This window comes from Pantherophis guttatus, chromosome 6 (assembly GCF_059756535.1).
Source record: "Pantherophis guttatus breed Tessera chromosome 6, ASM5975653v1, whole genome shotgun sequence".
NCBI lineage: Eukaryota > Metazoa > Chordata > Lepidosauria > Squamata > Colubridae > Pantherophis > Pantherophis guttatus.
This window is the reverse complement of record NC_142068.1, coordinates 44,913,619-44,936,022: the sequence shown is the minus strand read 5'-3', so window position 1 is coordinate 44,936,022 and position 22,404 is coordinate 44,913,619. Positions and strand designations below refer to the sequence as shown.

General features: G+C 38.5%; 1 protein-coding gene across 1 annotated transcript in view; it reads right to left on the bottom strand.

The window, feature by feature from the left end:
- HPSE2 (heparanase 2 (inactive)) overlaps window positions 1-22,404 on the bottom strand; it is a 138,000-nt gene that overhangs the window by 30,756 nt on the left and 84,840 nt on the right. Inside the window, exons 4-5 of the mRNA XM_034439853.2 lie at window positions 8,619-8,792; window positions 7,657-7,828 (exon numbers count right to left, since the gene is read on the bottom strand). Coding sequence (XP_034295744.1) covers window positions 7,657-7,828; window positions 8,619-8,792 — 346 coding nt within the window. The remainder of the gene's footprint in view (window positions 1-7,656; window positions 7,829-8,618; window positions 8,793-22,404) is intronic.

The window sequence follows — 22,404 nt, the reverse complement described above, 5'->3', positions numbered from 1 at the left end:
CTTTTCTTTCCTGATCCACATCTGTTTTCCTTCCATGTTTGTCATATATCAACATTCTGCAGCATACAGTATATAAAAAATGGGCTCTGAATTACCGAATGGTCAGAGAACTATCTCAGAACATATCTGAATGTCTGCGGTGTCAGTCAGATCTTGGGAAAGAAATTAATGGCAACCTCTAATATCAATTGCAATGTGTAAAAAACGAAATCAGCAATGTTTATATAGTATAATGTTTGTTCATATGAAGGACAGGTAGAGTCAATTTTATGTAACATAAAGAAAAAAAGAGTGAATCTCACACCTTATAAGAATAATAAACATGCACAGATGACAGCGTTCATTTATTGTTTTCTATTAAATTTAACTGTTCATGAAAAGGACTTTCCTAGAAAAAATCATAGCTTTAGAGCGTGTATTTTAGGCATGTTCAAAAGCACCACATTTTTATCTCTAACTCTCTATCTGATTTATATCATGCTGCTCTTTTGGTTGCCCACAATGACACACAAAATATAATAATATTCAAAAATACGCATTATAAGTACAGTAAAATAAAGCAAAACAATTCCTGGCATCAGACCCCATAGACACTCTGGGATAGCTCTGTTTTCAACTTTTCCAAAAGGCAGATGGAAAACCATTCCAGAAAGCCAGGCCCATCGCATAGAAATATTTCCAGGCTTCAATCTCTCAAACCTCCCAAAACTGGGGACAACCAGCTGCTTTTGCTTGGCTTAACCAAATTGGTCAGGCTGACTGTGGGGAGATGCAGACCTGCAAATAATTTAGTACTAAGCCATAACACAGGTTAAATGAGGAATCTCTGTTCATTTTTCATATCTGGTAAAACAACCTGCAATTCATAAAAACAGAAGTCTCTAGAACACTGCCACAGGATTATTTCTGTGTGACAGAAGGAAAAGTGTGGTCTATAAACTGGTCTGTGTCTGAAATTAATTTTTCTTTAACTATAGGTGCTTCTAGTTCAGGGCTATCAAATTCGCGTCATCATGGCATTGTCACATGACATATTGGGATATTTTTCCCCTTCGCTAAACCAGGCAGGGGCATGGCCACCGCATGATGCATCTGGCCCACAGCCCGTGAGTTTGACAGCCCTGTTCTAGTTACTGTTGTTATTCTGCAACTCCCCTATTGTGTTAATGGAATTTTATAGGAGGTTCATATGATATTATTTCTATTTAAAACCTCTCATGATTCCATTGCTTCCTCCATATTTTTTTCTTAAAAGATGAAATAGTTGCACTTTATCTTTTAATTGGTAATATTAGTAATCTTCCATCTGACAATACCCAATGAAGATTAAGGGGAATGGAGCTTAAAAATAAGCTTTTTGATTTACAATTATTTTCTGTGTTTATGGGGCAAGAGGCAAATGGTTTCTATCTCCAAGGACATGCATAATCTACAATACTTTTATTGTTGTTGATGATGTTGTGGCTTTTTAGGGGAGAGTCCTGACATAACTAGTTACCCCAGAGAGACTTAAAATCATAAGTTTAAGTCAACTACAGCTGTTCCAGATTTAAAATAATATTCTTACTCTTCTTCCAATTCAATTTTTACCATTTAAATGGTTTAGCACACTTTATCAATGATGTAGTTCAGGGGTGTCAAACTCAATTTCATTGAGGGCCACATCAGGGTTGTGTTTGACCTTGGGGGACTGGGGTAGGCATGGCCAGGGTGGGCGTGGCCATCTTGACATCACTCATGTCAGGGGCACAGGTGGTGGCCCAAGCTCTCTGCCAGTGAAAAAGGGCTCCAAAGCTCCATTTTCACCTGTGATGGCCTCCTGCAACCCTCTGCCAGTGAAAATGGAGCTCGAGAAGGTCACACACAACCCTACCGAACTCCATTTTCACTGGCAGAAGCATCGCAGTCCAGTTCTTTGCTGTTTCCAGGGTGGCCCTGAGAGCCAGATTTAAGTACCCCACAGGCTGAATTCAGCCCCCGGGCTTTGAGTTTGACACCCCTGATGTAGTTGATGACTCAACCAGAGGTTGGGACCTGTCCTACAAGCATGACCCTATCCCTCTAATTGCTAGACGCTACTCTTTTAGTTTGAATTACAGGGGAGACTGAATTCTTATCTTCTGTGAAAGTGCTTGTCTATTATTCCAGCTCCTTATGTAAGTTTTTAAAATATGTAAGTTTTTAAAAGTTTTGAAAGAGCATTAGTCCTGTGACGAGAGATTGTTGAATTAACCCAAGAAAGGGAATCAGATTTTACCATTGTGTGTTGCTTGTTTTGTCACTAATGTGTGCATTACAGGATTTCATATGTTTTTACCAACATGGGGTTTCATGTGGCTGTCTTTTGGAGTGTTTATTATTTTAGACAGGGGGTTCATTTTTGTCTACTCCATGGCTTTGAGTGCTGATACCAGCCTTAATGCAGAATGGAGGTCTATAATGCAATAGTAAAATGTATGCTATTTGTACATTTGTACTTTTTCTAGACTGAAATATAGCACTTTGATGCAGCAATCTGTCGTGTCCCAATTCTCTCTATTATTTCATTCTCAAAATCCACGTTTGGCTGGAGAAGGAAAAAAACACTTCCCCATAAAGCAGTCTTCCCCAACTTCTCCATCAAACTATGGGAGTATAACATAGAGAATATTGCTTGAGAATTCTGGAAGTATTCATCTGGAGGACCCAAGGCTGGGAAAATATGTCTTAGATATACTTATTAATGCAGATATATTTGTGACAATATATGATATAACATGAATTATTTGATAAATATTAAAAATAGCAAGATACCACAGAAATGCACACTTGCACAACTGAATTAAAAGGAATCTGTTAAATTTTCTAAATATGGTGACTTTTAGAAGAATTCAGCTATAAGATATCCAGTCAGTAAGATAATAGCTACAGTTTAACAGAGATTGGGACTGCAGTTCTAAAGCATGCAAAAAAAGATCATAAACATGTAAGGCTGAACATTCCCTTCAAAGGAGGCAACTTAAATCAAATAAACTGTCAAGGTAGTCTGCATACCTATCTGACAGCACAAACTATAAAGATGATACACTTATTTCATGGATGCATAATGTTTTCTCTCATACGAAATCCATTTTTTATATGTGTTCATCTTTATTATATGGTCAAACATCAATAACACAAGAAAGTTGGCAATGTACTTCACCCTATTTTCACACTTCTAAAGTTTTTTTTTTATTACTTTTACTTCCGTTGGTAGGAAAGCCCACTGTTTGATGCAGATACTTCAAAGGAATTTTTGGTTATAAGGTCAGACACGTAAGTTAGGAAGTGGGTAGACAGTGTGACAGCAAGCTGAATACTTTGCTTCATTATGTTACATATTTTACAAAAAGTACATTCCCTAAGAAACTGACTGAAGAGCCTTTCTCATTATATATGCACACACACACACACACACACTGTATGTGTGTGTGTATATGCACTGAATATACTGTATGCATGTGTGTGTACACACACATATATACATACTGTATGTGTGTATATATGTATGCACTATACATACTGTATGCATATGTATGTATACAAATACATACTCTGTGTGTGTGTGTGTGTGTGTGTGTGTGTGTGTGTATTTGTGTATGTGTATACGGTGTACAGTGTACATACACACAAACTTTTTAACCATTAAGGAAATGGTTACCATCTTACCACAATAACAAAAACAAGCAAAACAAGAACAAGAAAATAAGGAGAAAAATCTGGAACACATCTCATTTCAAAGAGTGTATGACTGTTGTGATGGCGGGAAGGTTTAGGAATCCAAAATCTTCCAATTCCTTCTAAAATGTGCAGCCTGTTCATATTTAAAATTCTCAGCCACAAAATATGGTTTATATTTTTATTCAAGTGCAAGTGTTCCAACTGAAACCAAGAATAGAGCAGAATAGGTAAAGAAATTACCTAGATACAGCGAAATTTGACCCAGCAAAAAAATGCAACTTTAATAGGCCTCTTTATTGTATTTACACTCCCACCCACCCACCCACATCCACATACAGATACATTTGTACTTTACAAGCATGCTTTCCAGCACTGTCAGATTTGAGCTACAGGAAACTATTTCTGTTTCAACTGATGCAACTGAATCCAAAGTTGTGCTGTACTGGTTATCTTCTAACACTGAATATACTACTTTCAGCTCTTTGAAACATCTTAACAGTTTTTCAAATTTTGAACCCAAATCTCCCCCCACCGCCCCCCCAAAAAAAGGTTAGGCAGGAACTACTAGTTATTCAATTGCACAAACTTTACTTTGCAAATCAAAGTGAACAATCTGTTTAGAAGTGAAAATACAGTGTTCAATTCATTGATACTTTTGTCATAAACAAAATAAATAGCTGAAGCCAGTGTCACTCTAAATAAGGCACATAGCATGGCCAGTCCTTTTTAGAGAGTATACCTTTTATTCTCTAAAAGTAAGCAGTATGTGGATCACCAGCAGTATGTGGATCGAAAACTACCAGAAGTACAGGCAGGATTTCGAAGAGGCAGAGGAACTAGAGATCAAATTGCCAACATATGATGGATCATGGAGAAAGCTAGGGAGTTCCAGAAAAACATCTACTTTTGCTTCATTGATTATGCTAAAGCCTTTGATTGTGTGGATCACAACAAATTGTGGCAAGTTAAAAGTCTTAAAGAGGTGGGAGTACCAGACCATCTTATCTGACTCTTGAGAAACCTATATGAGGGTCAAGAAACAACAGTGAGAACTGGACACGGAACTACTGATTGGTTCAAAATTGGGAAAGGAGTCCGGCAAGGCTGTATACTGTCACCCTGCCTATTTAACTTATATGCAGAGCATATCGTGAGAAATGCGGGGCTAGATGAATCAAAAGCTGGAATTAAGATTGCCAGGAGAAATATCAACAACCTCAGATATGCAGATGATACCACTCTAATGGCAGAAAGTGAAGAGGAACTATAGAGCCTCTTGATGTGGGTGAAGGAAGAGAGTGCAAAAGTTGGCTTGAAACTCAACATTAAGAAAACTAAGATCATGACATTCGGCCCTCTCAATTCCTAGCAAATAGATGGGGAAGAAATGGAGGTAGTGACAGATTTTATTTTCCTGGGTTCCAAGATCATTGCAGATGGGGACTGCAGCCAAGAAATTAAAAGATGCTTGCTCCTGGGGAGGAAAGTTATGGCAAATCTAGACAGCATACTAAAAAGCAGAGACATCACCCTGCCAACAAAAGTGCATATAGTCAAGGCTATGGTTTTCCCAGTTGCAATGTATGGCTGTGAAAGTTGGACCTTAAGAAAGGCTGAGTGCCAAAGAATTGAGGCCTTTGAACTATGGTGCTGGAGAAGACTCCTGTGAGTCCCTTGGACTGCAAGGCGATCAAACCGGTCAGTCCTAGAGGAGATCAACCCTGACTGCTCTTTAGAAGGCCAGATCCTGAAGGTGAAACTCAAATACTTTGGCCACCTAATGAGAAGGAAGACTGGGAAAGATTGAGGGCAAAAGAAGAAGGAGACAACAGAGAATGAGGTGGCTGATGAAGTCATTGAAGCAGTAGGTGTAAGCTTAAATGGACTCCAGAGGATGGTAGAGGACAGGAAGGCCTGGAGGAACATTGTCCATGGAGTTGTGATGGGTTGGACACGACTTCGCAACTAACAACAACACCTTTACTCACCATTGTTTAGACACATTTCAGGTTTTTAACCTAGGCTGCCTGTTGGGTATGGTTAGACATAAAAAGACACTTATTCCCTAGATTCCCCCTTTTTTAATGAAATGCACTGATGTACTTTTTTCTGTAGCATGCAACCTTCTTTCTTCTCCTTTTTCATAATCTTCGGGGTGAAATAAATGGATTCTTTCCATGATTTAGATATGTATCAATATAATTATACATGGGCAAGAAAATTAACTGCATAAGTTATTCTTTATTAGTATAAATTGAAATAGGACTACAATTCTTCAAGAAATCAGCAGAATTATTAGTGATTGGAAACAGTTTTACAGGCAACATGTTGGAGCTTATTCTCATAAAATCTGTGCCCAATTTTTCTTATCTTGATCTCTGGTTGCTGTTTCTCTAAAATTCCCTAATAGTAAAAATCAATATATATTTCAAAGTCTGGACCAAACAAAGCAAAAACAAAAAAAATTCTGTCCATCAAACAGAAGATATTGAGGAGGAAAAAACTAATTATATGTAGTTCTCTTTTAGCGGCCATAATTAGGAATGACAATTTGGCGATTAGTGAAGTGCTCACTAAATGAAACTGAAATTATGCTTATGATCTTGATTATAGCATGTATAAGACCTTTAACCATGTCCCAGAACATTTTTACAGGGACTGAAACATCTTAACACCTATGCCAAATCATAGGTGCTCAATCATCCCATAAGTCCTTCTGTCAGCTCTGAGACATGGTGCACAGGATCAGCTTTGACTCAGAAACTAGCAGTTCTCCTTTCTTTTAGATTTAGTTGCTAAAACATATATCACAAAACTAGAAAGGACATAATGAATCTTTTATTCCTATTACAAGAAAATATATCACATTCCTATTTAGATACTATTAGGAAACCCTGTGTAGTTCAGGTGCTTGCTGTCATCTTAACATGTGGTTTGTAAGCAGATATGGCAAACACAGCAATGCCCAAGGGATCAGAAAATATAAATTTAAAATTTCTAATGTTAAAAGGGTAGTACTAAAAGACTACTTTAGATTCAACAGGCTAGATAAATTCTCTGTGGGGGCAAGGTCATAGAACATATGTTGGTATCACAGGTCCCTGAGTTTCTTAAGGAATGATTACTGAACTTATTTCTACTCTCAAATTGTTACTGAAATTGATCGCCATGGAAGTCGATGGGGGAGTGCATCCCTTTTGGTTCTATAGGACCTTCTTAGCCAATACTACCTTTGAACACGGCATTGTCTAGAGTCCCCTGGAGGGCATAGATCAGTAGGGCATTGTCTGTGATAGTTGAAATCAGCATGATGTGACACTTTGTGAGGCCTGTTTTTTCCTGCTTCACCACACAGTAGCAAAGGAGAGGCTAGACAGCCACTTGTTAAAATTCAGAATTTTCCCATCCTTGCCCCAAATTACATCAGTGTTTTGATTGGTGAATTATTTCCTGCCACCTGTAATGTTCAGAAAGACACAGGGCATCAAAGCCAGAAATATTAAGCAATCACTATGCTTAACATATCCCAACACGAGAAAGCTTTAACAGAAGTAATGATGCAGGATAGGAATTGGCAATAAGGTCACCAAATGTTATGTCAATGTAGTTTCCTGTTTCAGGATGGGTGAGAAATAGTTGGAAAAGCATGACCAGTTGCCAGTCCCCTCACATTTGGCGATAAGATATCTTGGAATGGTTCTGATCTCTCATGTCTAATGGTGATGGAGCTCTTTACTAGGCTGTGCATTATTCTCTCAGCCTACAATGAGCAATTCAAAGCTTCCCTATTATAAGAAATAAGAGATTATATAGTAATTCTGAAGATAGGTATTGCTTCCCAGGCTAAATGGAACCAGTGCAGATTATATCTCACAATAGAAAGAGGATCATAATAAACCGAGTAGATAGTTAATAGTTATTTTTTAGCTTTCTGCATTGTTTGTCATGATCACTTACCCATCCAAGAGAGTGACAACATTTTTTTTAGGTCTCCCAATATTGGGCCCATACAGACTGGCTCGGGAGTAGGTGCGGATTAACTGTAGCAGTCTCTTCAGCTGTGTATAGTCCTTGCCGAACTGAGTGCCATTCACTGCTCGTCCTGTGAGGGTTCGGTAATTATTTGGTTCTGTAAGAAAACAGAAAAAAACATTAACCAACCTTGACAATATCTTGACAACTCACCTGATAAACCTTCACCAGTTTAGACGCATTATGTGTAGTCCTTGACTTATGACCATTCATTTAACATTGGTTTGAAGTTACAACAGCCTTGGAATAAATAACTTATACTCATTCTCAAAGTTATGTCTGTTGCACCACCCATATGATCACATGACTTCAATTTAGTTGCCTGGCAACCAGTACACATTTACAAACGGTTTAAGTATCTTGCAGTCACATTATCATGGTTTGCAATCTTTCCAGCTGGTTTCTGATAAGCAACTTCAGTTGGGGGTGCTGGATTCACTTATTGACAGGAGTAACCACAATAAAAATGGTTGTAAAATCAGGTCTGATCACATGATGATTCATTTTTTGACCTCACTGACTTAGTTGAGGATTATCTTTATGCATAAGGAACATTTCTCTTTGCAAGGCATATCCCTTAGTCATCTAGCTATATCTTGGAATGAATCTAATTAACTCAATTCTGGATATAAGGATGTAAGATTGCACGGTAAATATATTTATCCCTAAGTACTCACAAACCTTCTTGCTTATATACTTGGTCTCACATTTATTGCACTAATGGATACCTATCTTTATTCAACTCATTTGTTCTATTTGGATCCCTGTAGGGATGAGTTGCACTAAGATTCCATCCAACTTCATTGAGAAAAGTTCCGAAAGTAGTGCTTCTTTGGTCCTCCCATTCCCTTCCCTTCTCCCAATCCCCATCCTTAAAGTTCACTTACCATTGCCCAGCTCCCAGGAGATATTGTACTTCTTGCTGGCACTGTACTTGAGCAGACTGAGGGCATTGGAGCTGTTCCAGGAATTGTTGGGATTCCGGCGTAAAGCATTTAGTGCAAAGATGAGATGCAGGCCAGAGCAGTCAGCAAAATTATAAAGTTTGTCTAGAGACCTGGCTGGGGAAAAAACAAATCCAACCTGAAACTCAAATGCAAAGAGGAGCCCTCTTGGCTATATTGGAAAATGCCTAGGGGTAGGCCTATATCAATCGGTAGGACTATGCAGCCCTCATATTTTTCAAAATCTAGTTGTTCTAGAGTTTCATTACTACCTAACCCTTCAATACAACGATATGATCTGTCATAAAAGGACATACTCAGGAACTCACCTAATGATTGTTTCATTATAGCAGTTGGAGGGAAAACACAAGGATACATAGAGTCTACCTTACTATTGTAAATCTTCCTTGCATCTCTGCTTTTCTAGTGCCGGAGCCCTTCATAGCCTTCAGTTTGCCAAAGAGTTGTTATTAGCTACTAGAAGAGGAGAGCGGCAATGATAGTAGTACAATTTTAGAGGGGAGATAAACTTGTTGAAAAAAGACCAGTAAATGCTAATATTATTATGGTTGGTTGACTAGCCAACCATAGATGTTTAGGATAGATCTGGCATACTTGTCTACTTATTGAGTCCTTCCAAGGACCTGGGATAACCAGATGTTGTTTGATAATATTAACAGGATTGCTGCAGGATATAAACTATTCCAAGTAAAGTTATCTTCTGCAATTGACTGATGGTAATTTTGCCAGTGGTGATGGAATTCAAGTTCCACATGATTTGGAATTTCACCCAAGATGCCAATTACTATTGATACTATCATTGTTGTTGTTGTTGTTGTTGTTGTTGTTGTTTTTTGCCACAGATTCTACTTCTATATGCAGGTCTTTATATTTTATTATTATTATTATTTTGATTGGTTGCATAGTCAGCCAGATGTTTATATAGACTGGATTTGGCATATTTATCAACCTATTGAGCTCTCCCCAAGGATGTGGGGATAGGCAGATGTTGTTTAATAGTATTAAAGGTACTGTCATAGGACATAATTGTTGTCTCATCAATGTTGTTGTTCATAAATATTGTTGTTTCATGGTGTTCAAAGTATTGCAAGATGTAAGCTGTTTCAAGTAAAACTGCCTTTTTCAATTGAGAGTTAGTGACTTTGTCAATTCTGATGGTGTTCAAGTGATGCTCCAGTTGTTCTGAGATTGCACTCAAGGCGCTTATAACTATTGGCACTACCCTTGCTTTCTATTATTATCAAGATTTTGAAGTAGTGATAGACTATTTCCCTAGCTCCCCCTCCCCAAAATTCACATAACAGTAACAATGAGTAGAAAACTATAAGAAATCTAGTTACAGTGCAGAGAAATCACTCTTTGGCTTTCTGAACTGTAACATGTGATTGTGAAATCTGAATTATCAGAAGCATTGATGCCTTTGATTTATGGTGCTGACAAAACTGATTGAAAATATTTTGGATTGAAAGAACATAAAATTCAATACTAGATGAAATAAAGCCAAGCTATCCACAGGAAGCTCAAATGATGAAGCTAAAGCTTAGTGATTTTAGACATATAACATGAAGGCAGAAATAATAAGATTGGCAGGAACATGTAACATGAAGGCAAAAGACCCTGATGCCTAGACAAAGGGAAGGCAATCAAACCAGAGGCCAACAGTGGGGTGGCTGGATACTATCAGTGTAATACAGGATTATGATACATGCATAAATTTATAAGATGTCAAAGAAACAACTATTGACAAGTGATCCTAGCAAAATGATGACCACTGGGTTGTAAACAATTGGAAATGACAATGAAGTAAGATTCATGATTCTTTATTAGTTAGTGGTTGTGAATTCTCTCGGCATATTACATGTTTTATTATGCAAGCTTCCATACTCGGTTCAGATGCATTGTACATAGAGAATTTTTTTCTGTGAAAGCCTCTTTATCATACTTTGAATATGCCCTCCTCCTCATTTTTTAAAAGCTTTATTACTTTTATTACAATTAAATAATGTTATTATTAATTTGCTTGGCATAAAACCATATTGGAAAAGATATATACTGTATACTGCAAACCATATTGGAAAAGATATATACTGGCATACTGCAAAGATATATATTTTAAATTAAATAGCAGTAAGGATATCCCTTCCTGTAAATGTATCCTATTTATTATGCTTCTGGTGTTAGATTGGGCATTTACACTATTATAAAATGTGAGAGACCTAAATGTGTGTGAATGTCTTTCATAGTTGAGTGCTTCCTAAAGAAAGCCATGACACTGAATTACATAATGACATAGTCTATTTATTTTCAGTAGAGCTTTCTTTCTTTGTAGGATCTGATCCAAAGTACCAAATACCAATTGAAGAGAATATGCATAGCTCAGAGTTGAACTGTAGATGCACTGATGATGTTACCTAGTCAGATAATCAAACATCTATAAGCAAACAACCAAACTCAGACACCACCAAGGACTCCACATATTACCAAGTGTATATGTCATTGTGACCTCAGAGGGTCATCTTTTTCAAAGAGAAATAGGTTTTCCTTTTTCAAAAACAAATGTTAAAGATTGAAAATTATTTTTTCAACAGCTCTTACTTGAATAATTTATTTTTTCAACACTTATTAAACTGAAAACAATAGGTAAAATCTTGGAACCAGTGGAGTTTGTTCTGTAACTCTTCTAGAAGCGACTTCAACTTACAGGAAGTAAATCAATGTCACTCTGTCTTAGAGACTAACACTGTACTTTTATTTGCAAAGCTTATTGAAATTTTTTTCTTGTTTTTAAATAGTGACTTACCCACAAATATGGATAAGTCACTATTCTATGTTGCAGATGAGAATCTGAGCCTAAAACATTATATAGGAAAATGACAATAATTCTTGTCTTGCAAACTTTCTACTTTTTCTATTTATTCAATCTATGAAGGATGAAAGTAAGGATGAGCACAATCATCTGTATCACTCACCATTAGTATCACTCAGTTGGAGGTGCAAAATAAGAAGAAATTTCTATCTAAGCACCTTAAGACAGTTCTAGAACTTGAATTTTAAGAATTAATTGCAGAAACAATTCTTTGCTTTAGAAGTTATTCTTCCAGTTTGAAGATTATGATTGGCATAGAATTAGTATGCTGCTTCACCTACTGTGTTGATTAAACCAATAAAATAAAATAAAACAAAACACCTAGACAGAATTTAGATCTAACCAGTGAATAACGTGGAACTTTTTCTTTTTTAAAATATCGATAAGTAAAACTTACTGATTACTTAGTGAATACTGAAGAAACTGCACTACAATATGTATTAGAAATCCTCCTCCCATTCCCCCCAAAATAATTCATGCAGAGAGAAACATGTCCATATAGTCATTCTTTGATGAATTTGCAGATATTGATGGAGCTAAACTGATATCAGAAGCAGCCATAAGAGTCTTTCTGTGCTGAAAAGCAAGTCTGCACACAGCAGGCAGTCGTGGGAGGGGTGGGGATCTCTAAGATGAAAGGTCATGGATGCTAAATAGGCCCAGACGGCTCGTGGTTTGTTTTTTATGGGGCCAAAGACTGGGTCTTCTCCCCTGGGGGAAATCTGTTGTCTCTCAGGTCTCAGTCATTCCTTGTTACACTAGCCCCCATTCTGTTTAGGTCATGCAATTTCTGAAGAAACCTTGACTTTTGTAAGCATCTTGGGGCCTCCTGTTTGCATATGCTCGCGTTTTAGTACAGTCAGAGCCAGCTCCAGCTTTTGATAGAAAATCCTACGAAGATTTTTCCCAGCCCAAAAACATTATTTTTCTCAGAGAGTTTCATATTTTCTGGGGTGAGGTGTGGGAGTAAGGAGAGATGCTGCAAGCTTTAAGTGGAATCAGGTGCTGTTTTCCTGCAGGGACATCTGGAAAATGTCAAGGTCCTTGGTGTAACAGGTACTGGCAGATGAGCCCACTGCTTCCCACACAAAGCAACCTCTTTCCTTCTGGAATCATACATCCTGTCCTTTGTCCCTGGAACAGAGATCCTTGAGCTGGGTTAAATTACCAGCCACATGCTGAAAAATCAGCATCCATTGGCAGTGCTAATAGGAACAAAAGATGGCATTTTTAAGAAAAATGCAGGCTCAGAATGAGTCACCCCAAGTATTCTGTCTAAGAACAACTGTATCACTTTATGACAAGGCTCCACCTGCTGGGGCCAAGAATCATTTCTGAAGCTCAGAGGATTCCACCTGTGAACATCTAAGTGCTGGGGGAATATACATTGCCATAGAAATCTCTATTATACAGTATTTCTTAAGAAAGAAATAGTGAAAGAAAAAGCAGTGGTTGCAAGGAGAAGCTGTATGGGTTCAGCATAGAGCTTCTTTACTTGCTCCATTCTTATCCTGATGATGTATATAGTATAGAGAAATATAGCTGAATGCAGCTTAGAGGGTTCTTTTCCTCTTGGATGCTATGTTGCTGCTTTCTGGAGATAGCATTAGTAAAGCAATGACATATACGAAGGGACCAGGCTTTTCTAGAATAGGATTATCTCTGTCACATCTAATCATATTCCACCCTGGTTTTTCTTTCTTCTAAAGGCTTGCATCGGAATAGTCTTGGTGACTCAACAAAATTAAAAAATGTAAATATAGCCTTCAGAGAAGGGGTCTAGGATAACTCACCGTGGCCAACTCACCACAGCAGTCTCACTGCAGCCAACTCACCGGAGGACAATTCAATGTGGGATAACTCAAGAAAGGGACAAGTGAAGTGTAGCAGGCCTTGTCTTGCTTTAGGTTTGAATCTTCTCAAGTTAGAAGTCCTAGGGCAGTGATGGCTAACCTTTTCCGGACTGAGTGCCCAAAGCGGGCGTGCGCGTGAATACATGCATGCATGCCCAAACCCGCAAAATGCAATGTGCATGTGCCCCCACAAATGTCCCCCCCAGACAAGCACGCATGGCCCCCGCACGTGGCCCACCCCCATGCATGCACAACTGAAACCCGACGACCAGCTATGGGAAGTGCGCACGCATGCGCGGCAGAGCTGAACTCGGGTGATTGCTCACGTGCCCATAGAGAGGGCACTGCATGACATAGGTTTGCCATCACAGTCCTGGGATGAGGCTGGGGTGAGCCAGGGCATGACGCAGTCCAATGGCCAAGTCGTGGAGCAAGCCATTGAGCAAGTGCAGCACATCCAGATAGCCCCTGCATATATAAACAGTATTTTATATACTTTTTTACTTTGTTATTCCTTGTTCAGAGTTGTTAGAAATTGGGATGTCTATAAATATTGTAAAATATTTTTAAAAGAAATATTTATCTTGAATGCCATAAGTGTATTGTGTTTGATTAGTTTTTCCTAAAAGTCTTATGTCTTTAATACCGACTGAAGAGAAAATGCTTTTCCATCACTATGTTCTTGTGTTGGGAAAACCTGCCTCTGCCTTTTATGCAGCTCTCCTGAAGGCAATGAAACCCTATATTGTCCTTTTCCTAGTGCCCTCCAGATATGGGGAATACAACATATATGCAGGGGGCTGGATCAGGAAAAAAATGTTGTATCCAAATAAACACTAACATTCACCTGTACGTCCCTTAGAAACTGGATTTTATCCATTCTACTTCTGTAGTTTAAAGATACAGCTTAACCTAAATTGTTCTCTTGTTTCGTTCCCACTTTTTCTTTTAAATAAACTCCAGTTTTTGTATTTTTTAAAAATAAACTTGCCCATATTTTCATGAAATAAGAGGACTGATAGCCATTTGCACTATTTTGAAGTTGAATATTCTACTTCTTTCATGTATCTCATGATTGTTAGGATGTATATCTAATAGCTCTCTTGATAATAAGATAATATCTTATCTAAGCTGCAAGTAGAGGAAATAGGATGCACTATAAAATATGACATAGACATTTCTGGATACACATATCTTTGTATGTTATCTGAGAAGTTATTGGGAGAGCCATAGATTCCACATCTAAGGCTATTATGGTCCTATTATAAAAACATTATTACTATTACCGGGCTGTGGCCTAATCGGAATTGAGCCCTGAGAATGGCTGGCTGGAGTGTGCGCATAGCTCAACTTGCATGAGTGGCAGGCTGACAGGCACACACACAAATGTGCACACCTGCCCACCACTGCAGCCTGGTTCCAATCTCCCCCCCAGCCAAGCCAAGCCGCAAAGATTGAGGACCACAGCTTTAGGCAATTCTTGCTTTGCTTTCTTTAAAGGCAGTACCTCTCAGTAGGAAGATCTATCCATTGCTATCCAGTCTGGTGCATTTTTTTTAATGTTAAGCTTGATTCTAAAAGTCATTGCCCTCCATATACCCTGGGATGTTTCATACAGTATTTTTTGCTTAATTAAAAAATAGTGTGCTTGCAATGATATGTCAAAATATAGAATCTGTTTGTTGTGTTTTATCTGATGCCTGCTTCACAGGAAAGCTATTACTCTGATGTTTCCTTTTTAACCCTGAATGAAAAATATGAATATGTGAATTAATTCAGCCCTAGGGTTCTACAGGAAATGGAAAAAATAGCTTAAAAGCAGAAGAAGCCAATTCTCCTTTTATATCTGGATGCAAAGAGCTAAATGGTATGCTTTGAACCCTCTTCTTAGGAGGAGTTCCTTAGTACAGAATGGATTCTAACCCGAAAGGGCAATAAGAAATAAGTTATATTTCTCTCACTTTCTCAAGGACCTGATATGCAGATGAATAGGATATGAATGTATCAATTTTTTTTCACCATTAAGAAACTGAATTGGCAAATGTAATAGTGGACACTTTCACTCACTTTTTTTATATTGATTCAGAGTAGCTCTGGATGCCAGCATTCTTAGAACACGGTTGTATTTGAAATCAAAACCTTAGTTTTCTGGTTCCACATTATCTGAAATTGAGCAAAACTGCCCTTTCCTTTATAACAATATAGACTGTTTTTCCATTAATGGGAACTTCTCACTCACCAGCATCCTGGCTCTGTACTTCAGCATCTGTTCCTGCTCCTGTCTGCAAGCACAGGATTACACATTTGGAAGTGCTTCAAAAACAAACATGAGCACAACACCTCTCTGCTATTTATTAAAGCATGCATGTCTTTTTTCAAACTATGTGTAAACCTGAAAAAAGACGGATCTGCTTTTAAAATCACATTAAAGATGCATTGATTTAATTATTAGCTTAAATTAGTTCTTTCATTAAATTTGCTTTCATGATGTCTGAAGCATTCCTGTGGAATCATTTTGGAAGAATGTATGTTTTGATTCAATTCTTTTAGTGGTTGTTACACTACAGAGATGGTTTAAACCCCTTTGGATTGGCCCTGCTTTGACACTTCATGAGGAGGAATGCATCATTTTGGCACTCAACATGAAGACTGAGACAGATTGCACTGCTTTGCACAGACCTAATAGGAGCACAAATAAACAGTTGTTTCAAATGAACAACTGGAAATGACTGTGGCAATGGAGAAGTATCACACAGAAACTTTAAAAATGGAAATTAGAAAGTAAGATACATAAATATGTAATTAATTTTGCTTACATTAATTACATCATCCATAATTCCAGTAGCTTGATCTCACCACTCACTATTATTCATCACTCCTAATTATTCAGAACTACAAAAGAATAGGTTCACCAAAAGCAATGAAATTACCATAATGGGCTAGTTCCAGGATATAAGATTCTTATCCTACTAAATATAGAATTATAACAAAACTCTGATTTTAGCATAAGTATCTATTTTCAACTAGATCCAATCACCATTAATTAAAGAAAGCTACGAAACATTTGATTAAGAGGTTCTTGCACAACCTCCCTATGTTTTTCCTCTATACTGAGGCCAGACTAGGAAATAATGTGTTGCAAAGCTACTGCTCTCTGCCTCTACATTCACAATTATTCTAGATATGCAGTTACCAAACAATACTTCTAAGATGTCAGGGTTTGCTCGCTTGCTCTCTTACAGAATGACTGGTTTATGTGGCTGCAAGATCTGCTGTCTGAAAAGCAGCAAAATCTATTATGTGTTTCTAAGCAATGACAGCTGGCACTGCAGTGCTACAGTTTATGCTGACTCTCATATAGCTTAGATCAGCCGCTCTTTTCTGAGCACCTTGGTCTTTCAGAAAACATGGTTTTTGGAATGGTTTAAAAGCATCCCCAAGTACACAAGAAGTATTGTATCTGCTCTTAAACTTATAAAGGTATTTATAAGGAATAAAAGTACAATTTGAAAATAACAGCCTTCTCTGGACCAAGGCTTCCCTTGATCAAGACCTATACCCAGATCACAGCTACCTGACTTAGTGTCCCAAAGAAAAGCCAGGATTTTAGATTCTTCCAGAAGGCAAGCAGGAACATCCATCTTATATGTTGTGCTCCACATTGGGCTATCCTTGAAGGGTATTTTGAAGCTGCACCTTGTGCAGAATACAGTGGCTCAGGCAGTTCTTGGGATTCCCTAGGGTGGCCGCGTTACATTGTTGTTCCACAAACTGCATTTGCTGCTGTTTTGCTTCCAGGTGCAATTCAAGGTGTTGGTTATCCTTTAAAGCCCTTCATGGCTTTATATAAGGTTATCTGAAAAACTGACTCACCCCAAAGGGGTTGGCTGGCTGTTAGCAAAAGGGGCATGCTGTGGAGCCCATCGGTCAAGGGATTTTGACTAGTGAGTTCCAGGAGAAGAGCCTTTTCTGCCATGGGTCCTGCCCTTTAGAACATCATTCTCCCTGAGGTGAGATTTGTGTCCATCTTACTGACCTTCCATAAGGGCCTGAAGACCTAGCTCTGCCAGTTGACCTAGTGCCCCAGCAGGGGTGCACTATTCTGGAGATGGCTATTGGACTAAGAAAACCCTCCACCTTTCCCCATTTACTTCATGCTTCCCTTCTCCCCCTCTTTTGACTGTACTTATTTTATTATTGTTATTTATTGTTTCATCATTTTAATGTCTGTTTAATGTTCGTAAGCCACCCAAAGTGGCCTATAAATGAGACTGACAGCACATAAATCTAATAAACAAATAAACAAATAAATAAATAAACCATACCAAACTACTTCATAATTTGCAAAGAATTCTTATCAATATCAATTCTTCAAAATCATTATTAAATTCAGGATTTGCTAAATTCTCTTATATATGAAAAGACTTTTTATTGTAATTTTGATCTTAGCAATGACAGTGAAACACTTGCTACCTTCTGAATATCAGGTCAATATTATTTAGTGAATAACATTCATAGAGTGATAATGTTTATGCAGATTGGTCACTTAATTTTTACTTTTCTGCATCTTCCTACCAGAATGAGTGACACAATCTTCTAATTCTAATGCAGATATTCCACAGCAATCTGAATCACAACTCATGCAATAAGGTTCTAGTATATGGTTAAATTTGAAAAGAAAATATCTTCTTAGTAATTGATGACACAGTAGCAACAAAAGTCTCCTCACTGATTCTTCCATGCAATTAAAAAAATAACATATATCATTAAATAAGGGACACAACTGTTTTCAATTCATCCTGTTCCAGGTCACAGTGTTCATGTCTCAGAAGCATTTTGTATATATTTAATTCTATGTAACTTTTATGTAACAACAGCATCTTAAAAATTTCAAATTAAGCAAAACGTTGTTCAATCCTTCAACAACAGTATTGAAGAAGGATTTGTAACTTACAGTCCTGTTGCAAAATTTCCAGCGTAATTTGTTTAATCATAATAAAATACTCACCAGCCTCCATAAATTAGCACATACAAATGGCCATTTCTCTTCCAGTCTTGCTGCCCACCGGGAAATAATTACAGAATATATTGCAACTGAAATACATAACAGAAACAAACACAAACACCCCCCCCACACACATACACACAAGCAAAGTGATGCCATTGCTGCCCTCTCGTGGTGCCTGGAGGCTGTGGGATCTGCATGGGGACAACAGGCTACGGCGGCGGAACCCTGGCAAGACTGAATGGCTTTGGTGCATGGAGCCTCAAGATCCAGGACTTTACCCAACTTAGTTCAGGATGGGATACTATTACTCCAGGCAGACCCAGTTTGCAGTTGGGAGTCTACTGCACTCACAACTCCTGCTTGAAGAGCAGATGGCAGTTGAACAATTTTGGTTGATGTACCAGGTGTGACCTTTCCTGGATCAAGAGTCCCTGGGCACAGTCATTCAATAGCAATGGCACTTATATACCGCTCCATAGTGCTTTACAGCACTCTTTGGACAGTTTACGTCAGTATATTGCCCCCAACAATCTGGGTTCTCATTTTACTGACTTAGGAAGGATGGAAGACTGAGTCAACCTTGAGCCCCATCAGGATCGAAGTCCAGACTGTGGGCAGAGATAGCCTGCAATAGTGCATTCTAACCATTACACAGCCACGGTCATCTCACATCTGGACTACAGCAATGCTTTCTACATGGGGCTACCCTTCAAGAGCATTCAAAAGTTTCAGCTGGTGCAGAGTGTGGCAGCGCGGGCAGTTCTTGGGGTCTCTAGGATGACCCATGTTACACTACTGCTCTGCGAGCTGCACTGGCTGCTGTTCTGCTTCTGAGTGCAATTCAAGTGCAATTTATTACCTTTAAAGCCCTGCATGGCATGGGTCCAAGCTACTTGAGGAACCCCACTGGGATTGGACTGCCCTACCCACGCTGGCAGGCTGGGCATGCTGGGCATGCAGGCCCTCTCAGTCAATACTTTCCACGTTCTCTGCTGTGGTTCCTGCCCTATGGAACATCTCCCTACTTTATTTATCATTAGAATAGATTAACATTAAAGATATAGATGGCTGAGCCTCTGGTGTGTTTATTGTTTATATTTTTTGTTTGGAGAAGTCAGCTGATGTGTTGACCAGGCAGAGAGGGAACACAATTCTGTTGCAAGCCAGCATGTGCAACCCAGGCTCAAAGAGCCTTGGTGGTGCAGCGGACTAAGTGCTGTTATGTAGCACTTAGCTGCCAGCTGCCTGCAATTAGTGCGAGTTCAAATCTCACCAGGCTCAAGGTTGACTCAGCCTTCCATCCTTCCGAAATAGGTAAACTGAGGACCCAGATTGTGGGGGCAATAAGCTGATTTTGTAGAAACACTGCTTATGGGGGGCCAAAAGCCCTAGTAAGCAGGTATATACAAAAGAATGAAGGCTATTGCTATGGGTGCATTGTAAGCCACTCTGAGTCTTCGGGGGAGGGCAGCATATAAATTGAACAAATAAATAAATAAATAAATAAATAAATAAATAAATAAATAAATAAATAAATAAATAAATAAATCAATCAATCAATCAATCAATCAATCAATCCAAAACCAAATTTCTATCAAAACTAGTTCCCAAGACTGGGGCTATTCTATGACAACTTTTGCACTCACAATCATGACTCCTGCCATAGCCCCACTAACATTCCTGCCTCCTATTTTCCCCACAACAACTCTGTAATGTGGGTTGTGCTGAGAGAAGTGATTGGTCCAAAGTCACACCTTTAAATTTGCATGCCTAAGTGAGGATTAAAATTTCTGGTTTTCTAGTTTCTAATCCAACCCATTAAACTCAACACCAAATTGACTCACAATCTATAACTAGCTATTTTAAAATTCTGATATTCATGAAATAAATTAAAAATATACCTTGCTTGCCCCAAATAATTTTTAAAATTCTCCTCTGCAACTGGAAACATAATAAACTAACTAACTCTGGCCAAGATGAGCCAACTATTGTTCCCATTTAAGTCATTGTCTTTTGGTCAGATTCTGACAATATTATACACGGGATTTTACCCAAGAATCAACACAGAATGTTGCTGGGGGTTTTTTACATTTCTTTTGCAATCTTTGAAAATGGGGCATCTGGTATTTTTCAAAACTCTAAAACATTTTAACTGGAAACTGTCCTTAGGAAAAACACACACATACATAAAACCGGAAATGTTTCGATCCGAAATCCTTAATTAAAAACATGTTCTAAATACTAACTTAGTATTTGAAGAAAAAAAAAGTTAAAGAAGAAATGTCTTTTTGCACATCCTAGGCAGTGTTTGAAGAGCGATGCCAAGAAAATGCCATCCTAGAGTTAAAGCGATGGCCTCTGATACATAAATGTGTGGCTTCTGTGCTGACCTGCCCCAGCTGCCTTATAACTTAGGAAATGGTGCATACCCAAACCACCTCATTTTGATAATCATTCCATCAACTTTTCTTATATTTTGATCGTGCAAAGAGAACTAAAATGAAGTATTCTAGATTCTTCTGGCTTTTTAAATGTATTCCAAATACAAGAGATATGCATTCATACCATAGATGCACATGATGATATTTACTATTGGGCAAACAATGTTATACAGAGCACAGGAAAACAGTAAGTAGTAGTATAGGTGAAAGAAATTAATGACATAAGTGGGGGGAGGGAAGGAAATCAAAATCTAGTTTACATAAACTTCATCAAGTATACCACTCATACCTGTTTATTCTTTTTTTTTTTTTTTTGCCATTTTTAAAATTTATTCTTCTTTTTTTGTAAGATCTGGTGTGGTATTATTTCATTCAACCGGTTTACAATTTATCCAGGAAGTTATCCACGCGGGAATGCCTTCTTTCAGCCCTTTCCGTTTGCGTGTCTCGCTGACCACTTGACAAGGACGGCTGGCGCTGCCGAAGGGATCCCCGGGGAGAATCTGCCAGTGATCGAAGACGCACTGCAGGAAAGCCTGGCCTCCGGTGTTTATTTTATAATTATATATCTATATCTATATCTATATCTATATCTATATCTATATCTATCTATCTATCTATCTATATATATATATAAATAATATAACTATAGAAGTAAGAAAATTATATAACATATATATATATATATATATATATATATATATATATATATATATATGTAGGTCTTTGGTTATTCGGGTCTTCTCCCACGTAAAATTGGAAGTGTCTTGGCGACGTTTCAACGAAGTCTCATTCGTCATCTTCAGGCTGGTGTTCTCGGCTTCGTGCTTCCAGGAGCAATGTGAGATCGCAGCTGTCTCTTCCTTTTAACTGCTAGTGGAGGTGTGAGCTGATTGGGTGGGAACTTGGCTGTGTTCTGATTGGGTGGAGGTGTGTTCTGATTGGTTAGGGGCTTGGCTGTGCTCTGATTGGCTGGGGTTGTGTTCTGTTTGGGTGGGGGCTTGGTTGTGCTCAGCTTAGTCTGAGTTGCAGGGGGATTTGAGCTGGTGAGCTGCGTTGTTGTTGTTTGGCTTCGTGTTTGTGGCCGTGCGAGCTCTTCATGGTGGGTGTCAGTCTGCTTCATGTATGGATTGGAGGGGTTTAAAGTGGCTAATGATGCAGCTGCGGTCTGGCTTCTGGTCCTTGGTCGTGGCTCATTATCAGTGTGGGTTTGAGTCTGCTTTCTGCGTGGATGTGTGGTGGTGACATCAGGTGTGGCACTCGTGAGTGTGGGTCTGGTGTCATTCGTCGTGTTAGGGACTCGTTTGTCAATAAGGGCGGGTTTCCAAATGGCTGGTAGGCGGGAGGTATCGTCTCGTTTGTTCATGCTGTGTGGGCGTTTTTCTATCTCAATGGCTTCTCTGATTATTCTGTTGTTAAAGTGTTCAGTTTTGGCGATAGTTCTGGTCTTTTTAAAGTCAATATCATGTCCTGTGGCTTTAAGGTGTTGGACCAGGGAAGAAGTTGGTTCCTCTTTTCTGACTGAGTTCTTGTGTTCTTC